Source organism: Limanda limanda, chromosome 13 (genome assembly GCF_963576545.1).
Source record: "Limanda limanda chromosome 13, fLimLim1.1, whole genome shotgun sequence".
In the NCBI taxonomy this organism is placed as follows: domain Eukaryota; kingdom Metazoa; phylum Chordata; class Actinopteri; order Pleuronectiformes; family Pleuronectidae; genus Limanda; species Limanda limanda.
In genome coordinates, this window is record NC_083648.1 from 12,814,818 (window position 1) to 12,829,393 (window position 14,576).

General features: G+C 43.9%; 1 protein-coding gene across 1 annotated transcript; it reads left to right on the forward strand.

Moving 5' to 3' along the window:
• The first annotated feature begins 79 nt into the window (after positions 1-79).
• On the forward strand, positions 80-14,175 carry gigyf2 (GRB10 interacting GYF protein 2). The gene is made up of 29 exons (XM_061083895.1): positions 80-180; positions 2,061-2,113; positions 2,275-2,443; positions 2,575-2,670; positions 2,882-2,990; positions 3,924-4,029; positions 4,156-4,196; positions 4,301-4,333; positions 4,458-4,634; positions 5,100-5,311; positions 5,483-5,609; positions 5,854-6,090; positions 6,184-6,350; positions 6,978-7,134; positions 7,236-7,402; positions 7,570-7,664; positions 7,910-8,038; positions 8,129-8,259; positions 8,342-8,442; positions 8,775-8,915; positions 8,997-9,155; positions 9,540-9,788; positions 10,334-10,456; positions 10,545-10,910; positions 11,413-11,615; positions 11,715-11,872; positions 11,973-12,166; positions 12,990-13,137; positions 13,231-14,175. Exons 2-29 carry the CDS (start codon positions 2,076-2,078, stop codon positions 13,296-13,298), a joined length of 4,101 nt encoding a protein of 1,366 aa, XP_060939878.1. The 5' UTR covers positions 80-180; positions 2,061-2,075; the 3' UTR covers positions 13,299-14,175.
• Positions 14,176-14,576: the final 401 nt, after the last annotated feature.

Consider the following 14,576-nt stretch of genomic DNA (forward strand, 5'->3'; position numbering starts at 1 on the left):
ATTAGCACCAGTCAGCAAATCCCACCACGGCGAACGGGTTTTATCAGGAGTCACGTGACCAGCTCTCAGCCATCTTGTGGAAAACGGTGAGAGAGAGGAAGAGCGAGTGAGTGATAGAGCTAGAGAGAGAGAGAGCCTCACAACTCGAATACAAACCTTGTGCTGTCAGAACAAGCAGAGGTAAGACAGCCAAAGTTTAATACACTACCATAGGACGGATTGTGCAGTTAATTAAAGTGTCCTGTCAGAGAGCCCTACTCCGATGAGCTCGGCTGCCTTGGACTGTTGTTGCACCTCCATGTTGACGTGGCCTCGCAGCACCGGGCTCCAGTGCCCGGGTGTGCCAGGTCGTGTGAAGTGTGGGACGGCCCGACGAGGAAATAGTGTTGTGGATCCAGGCTGCTCGGGAAGGCCGCGTGTAGCTAGGTAGCTAGCGTGCTAGCTGCAAGTGTTTGAGGGGGGGAGATAAGATTAACTATCGGGGGGCAGCGATTGTTTTGTTTGGTAGAAAACGAGACGAGAACATTTGTTTCGTGGGAAAGTTGATTATTGTTACCACGCGGGTGAACATTCGCGGTACACTGGGAGGAAAGCGCTGCTAGCTAGCATGCTAGTTAGCCAGCGAGCTAACCCACACAGTTGTCTGAGGGTTTTGCTGGTTGGTGATAATTCCCTGCTGTGGCACCCGCATGTAGCCAGTGGTTCTTTAACTACACGTACGTCTTCACCTTTTCAACACAACCGCACCTCTGCTGTCAACTTGTAACCATGAGGAGCGAGTTGGCCAGTGTCAGTGACACACGTCTTGTACATGATTCATGTTTATTTGACGTGTTAGCTTGCTGCGCTAGCTTAACGTTACGCTGCTAACCGTGGGTCATTTCCACCTTAACCTTCCCGATTGACCATCGCGGATCCCGGGCAGACCTGTTGGCAGGGGTTAGCATGTTTCATGGATGTAGCCGACGTTAGCTTGGGCTCGGGTCGGCCTGATCACCGTGGGTTGGCTGAGTGCTCCTCAACTCCCCGGTCTACTTTTTTACTGAAGCTAACAATCCGGGCAACTTCATGAGAATTTAGCGGTCAGTCATTTTTTTTCTGTCGACCTTTGCTGTAAACCCTGTACCGCGGCTTCCTGTTGACATAGGTAAACAGATGCGAGTTGACCTGAACACGTTGTACAGCAGACAAGTCATAACGTTATGTAAACTCCACCAGGCTTCCTCTGTGTTTGAGAACGTGCCCAGTGAGCAGCAGTGGTGTCAGTCCTGTTGCTCTGTCTACCTACACGTGGCCTACTCACTTCCATATGGTCAGTGCTACTGTGAGTCCGCTGTGCCCGATATGTGATAAAGTCTCGCTGTTTGCTTAGATCTTTGCCTTTTGGCCTAGATTTTAGTAAAGTCTTGACAGTAGGGGGCATGTCAACAAACGACGGATTTTGTTGACATCCTATTATTATTTTTGGTGACTTATTTGCTTCTGTAAATACCACCAGGTGTCCGACAAACCCACCCTACAGGCAGGGGGACTTCCTAAAATAGCTTTAGCACATTGAAACTGTACACTGGTCGTGTGTCCTAGTGGGGAGGGTTATATATCCTGAGAGGGTCGACCACATTGAAGCCAGTGACAAAAACTTAAGAGTTTTACAAAACTGAAGTGGTAGGTGTTGTCTCTGTGAAATGGAAATTAAATCTATATGGTATTGTCTATAACTGCCTGTCCTGATATGGGTTGATTTCAGATTTAGATTTCAGTATTTTTGAATGGTTACATTGAACGCAACAGTTGTCAACACAATGTGACCTGAAGTTGAAATAACGTGTCAAATAAAGAGGGAGACCACTGACAGAAAACTAATCTGCAACAGTTTTGATGTCTTATTTAAATCCTTGCCGTCGTTGAGAAATAAAAATGTCTCTGTCGACGTATGTTCCAGTTTCTCTTTCTATCATATTATTTTTAAAGTTTAATTGTCTTTATATCATGATGCTTTAATAATATCTAAAAGGTGTCTAAGTTGTTCTAATCCCCTTCCTCCCTTTTCATATTTGCAGAACCTTAAAGGAAGTATGGGCGAAACCCAGACACTCAACTTTGGACCAGAATGGTAATTGAAAAATCATGAATTCAAGATTAATCTGGGGGGAGTAGGTTGTGAAACTGGTTTCCCTTTAGATTACTTCTTCCAGCTTCTCTTTACCTGTTGAGACGTGCCAGTCTCCCCTTTGTCTGTCCCTTCTATATTAACAACCTTTCCTCTGTCTCCAGGCTCCGTGCCCTGTCTGGAGGTAGTGGCAACAACAGCGGTGGAGGTGGTGGTGGAAGCAGCAACCCTGTTTCCTCTCCACCCCTCTCACCTGTTTTGCCAACATATAAACTTGCAGACTATCGCTACGGGAGAGAAGAAATGTTGGCACTTTATGTAAAGGATAACAAGGTGGGTACAACGTCTTGGCTGTATTCTTGCAATCGACATGATATGCATACAAATTATGGAACTGCTGATATTAGATTTACATCTCCCTTATTTGGTGTGTCACAACAAATTCTGTCCTCTCTCTCCTCCAGATCCCTATAGACCTTCACGATAAGGAGTTCCTGCCCATATTGCAAGAGGAGCCCCTGCCGCCTCTGGCACTGGTGTCTTTTACAGAGGAAGAACAGGTAGGAGCACATGTCATATTGTCAGGCTAGAGAGAAAAGCTAAAAACTGTTTCTGACTTAGGGAGGCCAGTTGGCTTCCTTTTCTTTACATTTCTTGGAATATACATTACTGTTGGTAATTAGGGCTAGCAAATAATGAATGGTTGCCAAGAACAGAGCTAAGAGTTGGCTGTCCGCCCCCTTCCTCCCCTCCCCCTGTTTGTATTTGCAGAGAAATTTTTCCATGTCAGTAAACAGTGCAGCAGTACTTCGACTGGCAGGCAGAGGAAATGGTCCAATAGTGGGGGCACCAAGAGGCCGAAGTACCTCAAGGGGTAGAGGTAAGAAATAGTACCCGGATTTGTTAAGTTTCCTTTCTCATTTCAAGTAGCTGCAGGCGTAGTTTACACTCTAGGAGTGTTTTTTTTTCAAATTAGTTCCTTTAAGCTATTTATATATTCTTTTGGTGCAGTTTAAGACTCACAACAACTGTAGATAGTTAAGATCCCTTTGGAGAATCCCACCAATTTGGGCATAGCTTCAGACAAGGAATGTAATATTAGCTCTTTCTAGGTGTTGTGCTTACTCAGCATACTTTGACCGCCGCTGTTTGTATGAACACACTCGCACCTATATACATCTTACACAATGTATTTGGGATTTTTAAAGTGCTTAGATTATTGATTAGTCAGCCCTAAATGTTAAGCAGGCAATCTATAAAAGCATTCAGCTTAACAACACATAAAGAGAGAATCTAAAATGTACTTTAGCTCATCATTTATACTCAAGTTTCTTCTCCACTGTAGGTCTTATACTTTCAACTGTTTGCCCTTTACTGTTTGATTCACACAGCCTGACTGCACACACCCAGCTTTAGGACTAGGAAGTGGGTAGAGTTCAAATTTAATGCAGGTTTCTGTTTGCCATAAATGAACAGACTTATCGTCGGAGCATTTGGGACAGCCTGGGTCTTTCATTTAACTTTTTTCAAAATTCTTTTGTTGAGACACCATGTTTAAGAGAAGGATGATTTAAAAAGTGTTGTAGGTACAAGAAATCAAATGTTATAGCGCTCAAACATGATAAATAAAATAAAAAACAACCACTTGTTTGTTGCACATCTACCAGATGGAAAGGAAAGGTACATTAGAGCATTATGATTCAGCATTATTTGCAGTGGGTGCCGGTAGTGTGTTCATTTAAAGTGCTAAGCATTTAAGCTGCTTAATGTTAATGAGTCATATTGGGTCCCTTCTACCTGCCATTGCTTTCAGGCCGAGGAAGAGGAGATGGAGGGTTTTACCAAAGAAGTTTTGACGATGTGGACGGTTTTGGTCGCGGAGCGAGGGAGATGCTTCGCTCCCAGAGCTGGGAGGAGAGGTATGAAAGACAGTTTTCTTTGCAAGAATGTACAAGGTTTTGACCCTGTACAGATATTCAATGGGAGTTTCATCTACGCAGCAGTCAAACATTTGACTTTATATAATGTTTTTTTCCCGTCACTAGGGGAGATAGGAGGTTTGAAAAGCCAGTCCGAAAAGAGCCAGGTTGGTTGTAAATGTTGTTGCGTAAATAATCAATACATGACGTACTCTATGACAAATGCAGCAGCTTACCTTCTGCCCCTTGTTCCTCCCTGTGAACCTGACAGATGCTGCTCCGGGACATTTTCAATTGAACCACAGTAAGTTTGGTTAATTATTAATTGTTAAGTGAGTTTGCTAATCTTGACTCAAACACCACTTTTTACTAATGTAATGATGATGGATGCACTTTTAATAATACCCCCACCCACTTGTCTGTTTCAGTCCGAGCAAACTACGAGGACGCCGTGCCAGGCCTACCAAGGAAGCATGAGTTGTTCCGTGCAGAGAGTGGGAACTGGCGTTCTTCTCGTGATGATCAGAATGGTGAGGAAGACGAGTGGGGCCGTCGACTGGCAGGTTCTCAACGGGACGGCGACCGGTGGTGCCCCCCCAGCCCAGGTGGGCCCTGCACTGACCAGATCACAAGTATATTTTCTTTTGTGACCTGCCATGTTTGCTGTGTGGCCTGTTCTTGGCATAAGAAATATTTGTTTGTTAACCTGTAAATGGTTGTGGTGGTGATACACTGGGCAACAGAATTTCACCATACAACCAACCTGAATGAGGAGTTACATCTTTGATGTTTCCCAGTCACTGAGGTCATGGTATCTTACCACTAACATCGGCAACAAGATTAGCTTGTTTGAATTAATTTAAGATGGACAATTTACTGATACACTAGTGACTTAATTTCTTAATCTCACTGTGTTTTTGACCTGCACATGCCCAAATGTCATTGGCGTCAATGGATGAACTTTGTGCAGTTGCGGCCAAAAGATGACTGTCAATATTAATGAAGCTAAGTTATATCATGAGTTTAGTTATTAGTCAGTTAATCCTAACTATTTCCCCCTTTTTGTTCAGATGCCCCTCGGTCAGCAGGGTGGCGAGAATTCCCAGAGCAGCGTCGCCGTTTCCCGTTCGATGCGAGAGAGGAGGAGCGCGGCTACAGGAGGCCACGTTCAGGCAGCGGCAGCCTGGAAGACGAGAGAGACAGTCTGCCGGAGTGGTGTCTGGAGGACGCCGAAGAGGAGGCAGGCACCTTCGACTCATCAGGGGCCTTTCTCTCGCTCAAGGTAAGACGAGACCTCAGGAGAGTTTTGATTAAATCAATGTAAAGAAGTATTGGTCTGTCATTTATTTGTAAAAATGGCTTGATTTCATTAAATAAGGAGCAGATAATTCCTTTGACTAGAAACCTTCATAAGATAGGATCATTGTCAACTTTTCTGTAAATCTGTTAGCAGAAAGCCTCAAAGGAGCCCATCCTGGAAGAGGCAGAGCTCGACTTCAAGCCCCTGCAAGAGTGTGAAGAGGAGGAGGAAGGTCAGCACAAGGAGACCAAAGAAACAGAATCAAAGGCTGATCGGAAAGGTCAGTGAGTTCAAGTGACATTGGTTACTGTTTGTTTTTTTTATTTAACCAGGAATGCAAAACTTGCTTAGCATTTCCTCTGAATCATCAACATTTAAAGTTCAGCCACAGTAAAGCACCAGTGTGGCTTGCGACTTCTTCAGGGAAAGCTGTAAAAGACTCACAGATTTCTTCTTTTTTTTTTTTTTTTTAAAGAAGTAATCCAATGTCATTCCTTCAATATTGTGGTTTTTTTGTTTTCCAGAGTTTTCCAGGGTGTCGGAAGAGCCTCCACCTGTTGCACCTCCTGTCTCGGATCCTCAAGTCTCTGGCCAGTCTTTTCCCCCAAGCAAGCCAAGCAGAACAGAAGAGGCTGAGAGGCTAGTTGAACGGCAGCCACCCCTGGAGCTCCCTCCAGAGACCTGCAAAGTCCCCATGCACATCCCGATGTCCAACAGCAGGCTGAAGTCCCTACCCATGACCCACAATTCTACCATTTCAGGTTGGCTTTGGTTATTGACTGACCCTGGTACTTAACTCTACCTACCAGGAAATCCTTCTGACATCTCTTTTTTCAATTTCCTGTTGAATGCAGATGTATCTGCTCCATCGCCCAGTGTCAAGCTACCACAGTTAAAGCCCATGGAGGTTCCTGTGTCCTTGAACAACCCTTTGCCCTTCCCTTCGAGTATACTGGCACATATAGGTCGGCCTACTGCTGTGACACACGATGAAGATGAGGGACTAAAACACTTTGAACAGGTGAGTTATTTCACCTGTAACAGGAAGCTCTGTCGGTAGAATGTAAGGCTGCTGTCCTCGACCACAATTCCTCAAACACTTCTTAAAGGTAAAATCTTTTTCTCAATAAAGAGAAAAGCACATTGTGCACCAGAACCGCCAAAGGTTTGGGGTTCTGGTGTAGACAGCAGATATCCAGGCCAAGACTTTGTCTTCTGTTCACTCTACACTGTTTAATATCCAACTAGTTTCTTTGATTACAAGAGTTGATGTTTCTCCGCACAAAACACAAACGGTGTTTGTAGGTGTTCTAGGTCCGGGCGGCATTTTGCCTAATCCTCTATCGACAGCTATCTGCATATGATTTTGATGAAGCAGATTCATTTCAATCAATGTGTTCCCCCTCCTTTTCTCTCCACACGGACTGTTTACCTGCAGGTTACCAAAGCCTGCTCAAAATGTGATTTGGTCAAACTAGAAAGAGAAACCAGCAAACTTCAGATTCTGCATATTCACATGCAGAATCTGTTTATCGAAACTCATCCTTAAACCCCAACATTCAGTTGACTATTCAAACCTGTTATGTTAGGTCATATTGTTTTTTTTTAAATACGGCAAAAATGCATAACGTTACAAAATTCTTCCCAGGAGGCAGAAAAGATGGTGGCGTACCTACAAGATGGCGTGGTGGATGATGACAGACTAGCAGCAAAGACTTCAGAGAAGCCCAAGTCTGCAAGCATGCCGCTCACCCATGAAGCTGCTCTCAAGTGGTTCTACAAAGATCCACAGGGAGAGATACAGGGTGAGACTTGGGGAGTTTTTATGTGCTCAAAATGTGACTTAAATACATAATTTTCTTTTAAAACCGTTCCTGTTTCCAATGCTGGTTTTGTGTTTGCTCAGGTCCGTTCAATAACCAGGAGATGACGGAGTGGTTTCAAGCTGGTTACTTCACAGTGTCTCTGTTGGTCAAAAGAGGGTGTGATGACGTATTTCAGGCACTTGGAGACATCATCAAGGTTTGGGGGAGGGTACCGTTCACTCCAGGCGCTGCTCCTCCACCTTTACAGGCATGTGTTTGCAAAATGTGGCATTTTCTTTCATTTCTTAAAGTCAAGACTTCTCTTTGGAAAAATCTGACATCAGAGCAGAGGCCCAGAAGTCCCCGCTTTGCTTGATGTCACATTTTTGTACCGTTTGTTTGAACGTTATTTATTGGAACTGTGTATCTCTGCAGGGTGATGGTGACCAAGAGAGGTTGAAGAGGCAGCAGGAGCTCACTGCTCTCAATCTCTACCAGTTACAGCAGCTCCAATATCAATACCTCCTCAGGTATGGCGTTATCCTCCAAGGCTGTGAAGTTGGTTATTCTGTCAGGCCTTCAGAAAACCCTCATTGGGTTTTGCTTTTCAAGCAATGGTTGGGTTTTAGATTGGTGCCTTAGGCCAGATTGGGCTAGATAGATAGTGAAATATTCAATTCCATGTTTGTGTGATACATGATCTATTCATTCAACCCTAACTTTCCCTTTCCTCTTTTCTCTTGTTTCTCTTACCCACGTGTCTTCCAACTTTCAGGCAGCAGTATGCTCAGGCCCTGGCCCAGCAGAAGGCCGCAGCTCTTAGTGCTGCTCCTCTTCAACAGCAGCAGCAACACCAACAGCAGATCAACCTGCTACTACAGCAATACCAGGCACTCAAGATAAGGTCGATAACACTTGCATCATTCTACAGACGTCAGCTCTACCTCAAGATAACGCTGTATTTATGACTCATATTTGCCTTTTGTTATTGTAGAGCGTCTGAGAGCCCCCTACCTCCTGTGACCCGGTCCTTGTCTGTACCAGACTCTGGTTCTGTGTGGGAAATGCAGAACTCGTCCTCTCAGGCTTCCTGCACACCAAAACTCCAACAAGCTGCTCCGAGTAGTGAGTGTCAAATTTCAGTTCAGAAAAAAATTACGTAATATTATAGCAAGTGTAATTAATTATATTCGATCATTCTCGACAGCATGGGATGGCAACAGTGTTTGGGATTTACCCATAGACTCCATGGCACAGGCTCCAACCATCGAGCAGATGCAACAGATAGAAAAGTCAAAGGCTTCAAAGGTAAACATTGTTTCTACCTATTTTTCAATTTTCTTTATCTTAATGAGACTTCTCCCAGCTTATTATATTTAATTATAACAAAGAGATTTATCATGAATTGGTATTGATGTCAGAAAACATTAAAAAGTAAATTGCAGACTTGCAAAACCTGTTAAGATTTCAAATTTGACTGAACTGTCAAGATTTGGCCACATGGAATTGTGCTTTTCTGAAGACTCATAGGCATAATGAGTAAAAGCAAGTAAAAAAAAGTTTCAGAAATGTGCTAAGATTTCTTTTCATCTCTACAGATTATAACATGAGTGTTTTTTAATATGCTTATTATCCACCAGTTGGAGCTAGAGCGGCGTGAGGCAGAGATGAGAGTCAAAAGGGAGGAAGAGGAGAGGAAACGACTGGAGGAGGCCCTGAGGGCTCGACAGGAGGAGGAACGCAAACGATTAGCAGAAGAGGAGCTGGCACGGCAAAAACAGGTCAAACATCCGAACTTTACAATCTGAAGCACTTACATCCCTTTATGACATTGAAACTCACCCAGTGTCATAAATCTTTAGGAGGAGGCTTTGAGGCGGCAGCGAGAGCACGAAGAGGCACAGCGCCGGCAAAAAGAAGACGAGGAGAGAATGGCACAGGAGGAAGCTCTAAGAAGGCTAGAGGAGAGGCGGAGGGAAGAAGAGGAGAGAAAGAAACGAGAAGAGTTCCTTCGCAAACAGGCGAGTTTCCATAGTACCTTAAAGCAACACACTGAACCTAAAATATCGTCTTCAAAATCATTGTAATGGCACACTGGCTTGTAATTGGTAGATTGATGCTGCTTTAACCTGCACTCACCCAGAACACCTGCTCTTGCACTATGTAACATGGGTGAGTGGGTTTCTGCTGTGAAAAGTAATAATCAAATGCTTCCAGATTCCAGAATCAGGCCCCAGTTAAAGGATAATGCTGAACTGTAGTAAAAATCTGTGTCATTCTCTGATATTCATGCAGAATTAATATCTACTTGTTGCTGCAGAGGGCGCCATTGCTCAGCAAAAGTTAAAGAAAAGTGTTTTAACATCACTTCGGAACTCGTCTCCTTAATTTGCAATGTCCACCAGGAAGAGGAGCGCAGAAAGCAGGAGGAACTTGAAGCATTGCGAAGGCGTGAAGATGAGAAGCGAGCGGAGGAGGAGGCGGCGGCTGCTGCGGCGGCGGCTGCTCTCGCCCAGCAGCAACAGGAGGAGCAGAAAAAAAGAGAGCAGGAGGCGCAAAGACAGCAGGAGCTGCAGAGACAGAGGCAGCAGCAACAAGAGGCCCTCAGGAGACTTCAGCAACAGCAGCAACAACAGCAGCTCGCACAAATGAAGGTCAGGAGAAGAACTAATGTGGCCTTGAGAATGATAATTATTTAAAGAAATTTTAAGGAGAAAAAAATCGAATTCTCTATGAATATATAAATGGTGACAATAATGATGCTATTAGTTAATTTTATCTTTAGGTTCATTGTTTTCTCGTTTTATTTTGTTTGGTAAATGAATTGAATTCATAATAATAATGCCTTGTTCAGAGGGGATGAGTCTCCTTAAACCCTAAATCTAAGTCAATGAAAAACCTACGAAAAAGACAGAGAGCACTGCAAACAGCCGTTTTTAGGATGTACCCAAGTATTAATAACTAATAACTTCTATGTAGGTGTGTGAACTATATTTTTACTGCATCACGATGGAAAAAAACCAAGATGATGTAAGAGGAACCGGTTCATTTACATGATTTAAACACATCGATTCCATCAATATTTTATCGTCCGGTCCTTTATTGCAACACCTCATAGGCAGGACACAGTATTAGTCAGCAAAAATCAACAATATATTTATACATCTGAACTGACTGTACACTTTACCCTGGTTTGTAGCTTCCATCCTCTTCGAAGTGGGGCCACCAGTCAGCCAACGCCATAAACCAGACTCAGAACACCCTGTCACTGGCTGAGATCCAGAAAGGGGAAGAGGAGCGAGAACGACAGGCCCGGGAGGAGGTAAGGACAAACCGCGGTGCCCAAACGGCTCCACACCGATTCAATTCCCGTCATGCCCTCACTCTCCTTGTCTCTCCTCGGCCCACAGCAGCGACGTCAGCAACAAGAGCTCCTGAAGCTACAGCAGCAACAAGCCCTGCAACAGGCTCAGCAGCCTCAGGCCAAGCTGTCCGGTTGGGGAACTGTGGCCAAACAGCCAGTGGCTACCAAGTCCTTGCTGGAGATTCAGAGGGAGGAAGCCCAGCAGATGAAACAGCGAAAGGAGCAGCAGCAGCAACAGAAGCAACAACAGCAGCAGCAACAGAAACAGCAGCAGCAGAAGCAGCAACAACAACAACAACAGCAGCAGCAGCAGCAGCAACAACAACAGCCGCCGCCACAACAGCAGCAGGCACCACAACCACCAACACCACAACCCGTCGTCACCCAGCAGAGCCGCACACAAAACAGAACCGTAAGTACTATACAATGCCAAGTTTCTTACTGGCTGAAAGCTGCTGCACAGTCGGACATGGGTTGAAGCCTTTCAGTTCTCAATCATTGTGAGCAGTTTCAGAAAAGTTGCGTGAAGACTTTAGAGAACAGGTACCGTTTTCTTCACAAATCTCTGGAATTCCAACTGCAAAATGTCACATTGGCCAGATTTTACCACAAAGATGAACTGAAACCATAATTATATAATAGAAGTAGTCAGTCAAAAGGATATCAATCAGGAACTGTGTAGACAATCAATTTTAAGTGCAAAATCAAAATAGTATTTTCTCTGTATAAAGTGATAATGAACCGATCATCTTTAGGTGTTGAACTGTTCCCTTGGGTTAGAGTTGGGTTGTAGTAAACAGTATCAGGCATTTCTCTCTTTTTCCTGATGTTTAATCCACCAACATCTTGCTATGTCAACAAAACTATAGGTAGTTTAATAAATCCTGATGAATCCCATGTGGCTCTCTTCGCAGACATCTCTGAGTAACTCAGTGTGGGGGTCTGTCAACACCAGCCCCTGCACTAACTGGGGCTCGGACTCCAGCAGCATCTGGGGAGACACCCACAACTCGAACCTGGGCTTCTGGGACGAGGCCGTGAAGGAGGCTGTTCAGCAACCTCCTCCAAACAAGAAAGCAAGCACGCAGAAGAATAACAAAGGGAACGCAAACCTCAGGTATTTATTAAAAACATCTTTATCATCATGACGGATGTGAGTAATTCACAGCTTTTAATGACTTTTGTCTTCCTCCTGCGTTTGTTTGTGCTTATACAGTAACTCCGGGAGTGGGCGAGTCAACAAGAAGGTAGAAGAGGAGGAGAAGGAGAAGCTGCTAAAGTTGTTCCAAGGGGTCAACAAAAGCCAGCAGGACACCTTCATGCAATGGTGTGAGCAAACCTTGCACACCCTCAACGCAGCCAACAATCTGGATGGTACGTCTTTTAAAAATAATGCTGTGCTCACCCACAACTATTGATGGAGCATATCTGAATGCCAAAACTCAAAAATACTCTCCATCTGTCTCCCTGCCAGTTCCTACGTTTGCTTCCTTCCTGAAAGAAGTGGATTCTCCATATGAGGTGCACGACTACGTCAGAGCCTACCTGGGGGACACTCCAGAGGCCAAGGACTTTGCCAAGCAGTTCCTGGAACGTCGTGCCAAACAGAACGCAAATCAACAGAAGCAGGCGCCGCAAAACCAACAGCAGGCTCACAAACAGCAGCCGGTGAGCGAGCGCGGCGTACTGGTTATTTAAAGGATCAGCATATGGATGCTTAATGCTTTGCTCCAACGGTGCCTTGTGATACGATCAAGAAGAGAGACAGCTGTCCCTTTTTGTTGAAAATAGATTTCACTGAGGTATTTCTGCCTGGCATGAGTGAACATGGCCATTAACCCTAATTCCCACATCAGTTGGGAATCCATCCTGCATCACTCCTTGTGTATCATAGCAATGCAAAAGAATGAAGACCAAATCTGTCCAATCTGCCTGTGAAAGCTTCATATCACAAATATTTAAATCACAAAAGGTTTCCTTGTTTGAAACGCGAAATCAAGAGTCTGCTCGGAGGATAGATAGTATTTCGATTTTCCACACCTAACTTTTGAAGGCACCATTGTCTACATCCATATTATATGAGTAATAAAGACAAAAAGTCCCAAAATACTCCGAATCTGATTATCAGTAGATTTTTAAGTTCTCTTTCCACACATTCTCTGTCTCAAGCTACTCTACTTTAATGAAATGGCATTTTAGGTTTTGGATTTTCGGTTGAACAAATAAATGTGAATGCATCTTCTCTTTTGGAACTTGTCACGTTTCAGTGTTGACCTGCCCTGTTGTAACAGACTAAAATATTCAGTGAAGAAATCCCCACAAGAGTAATCTATAATGAAAATGATCATGATTTCTGCCCCTATTATGTTTTTTCATCCGCTAACTTTTGTTCACATTTCCTCAAACCAGAAAATCCCAGTGGGTAATCGTGAACTGAGCTGCAGGTGTGTGTTTGTAAAATCTGTCTCATCCACATTTCTCTCTCGCCCAGGACTCTGTATGGGGCGGAACAGGATCGCCGTCGCTCTACCAGTCGTCCAACCACTCGAGCGGCCAGCAGCAGCAGCGCTTTGAGACCGTCACCTCAGGGAAGAAGAAAAAGAAGCAGAAGATGGTCCGTGCAGACCCCAGCCTTCTAGGTGAGAGCAAACACCCGTCAGCCACAACGCCTCCCTGCTTCTTTACACCTCATCCACTAATTTCATATCTTTGTGCCTTTTTTCAATTTTCAGGTTTTTCTGTGAACGCGGCCTCTGAGAGATTGAATATGGGAGAGATAGAGACTTTGGAGGAGTTGTAAGGGACTGCCGCCAACCAACGCCACTGACTGTATCCGATTTTGAACAGCAGCTGTTTTACCCCAAACTCCTCCCCCGGCCCCGGACTGCTGCCACAACTTTCACCTTTTTTTATTTACAGTTACCCACTTATCAGACATTCTCTGGTGTTTTTTCCCCCATAGATTCTAAATTATGAACAAACGGGGGATCTCTGGGGCTCAGTGTGTGTTTTCCCGTTAGTAACGGACGTGTAATCTGACTAAAAGGAGAGAACTGGTCTGGAGCAGACTGGCCAGTGGAACATCCGTCACCTGACGAACTGGAGTTGGTGGAGAGAGTCTGTTTGGCGGCTCCACCTCAAAGCATGTACCCGTTTTAGTTACTGCGATAACGCATTTCAAATTTGGCCTCAAACGTACGGGATCGTTTCTTTTAAAAGTGGGGACATATGGATGGGGTTGTGGGGATATTCTGAAAAGGTTAGAGAGATTATATCCATAGTTTTGTTTTATTTATTGACATTTTTTCCCCTTACAATTTAAACCCTCCTTCCTCCTCCTCTTTTCCCTACCTATTTTCTGCTGGGTGTTCATGGATAATTATGGCACAGTAGAGCCCAAGGATTCGTACCCACTTATGTCCTGTTTTAAGGGCATGTTCAAAAGTTCCAAGTAGTTATCTATTTCTTGTAAAATACTAGGCTGTTAAAAGAATAAACTTTCAACTCTGCATCTGTATTATAATATATGAAAATGCTGGACTCATACTTTTTTTATTGCGGTATGGAATAATAAAACAGTCTGATGTGTGGGGCTGTTCACACCTGTGTCGGAACCATTTACTAAAACAAATTAATTGGATCCACATTCAGTCGAGCAGCAACACGGCAGGAATACACTTTGGAGAGTTTTACAAAATGTAAATGTTAAAGTATTGTTTCCTGGTGTTATAGAGAACTTGAGATAGAAACCAGGAATCAGGATTTTGTATCCAAATAAACTAGATGAATATTTGTTGTTGTGCATTATCCAGGTACACAAAAAAGTCCTCTTTATATATATTTAAGCACAACCCACTGATTTCATGAATTCTTTAAAAAAAAAAAAAAAGTCAAGGTTTTGAAGTAGCCGTCTCACCTGGGAGGTCAGAGAAAATATCCAAAACACTTTTGGGAATCTGCTCCCTGACCTGGGTCCATTTTGTTATCACGTTTTGATTGATTTCTCAGAATCATGGATCTCAATGTTTAGGTGACTGATATAATAATATGATGTGATATGTGATGTAATATAATATGA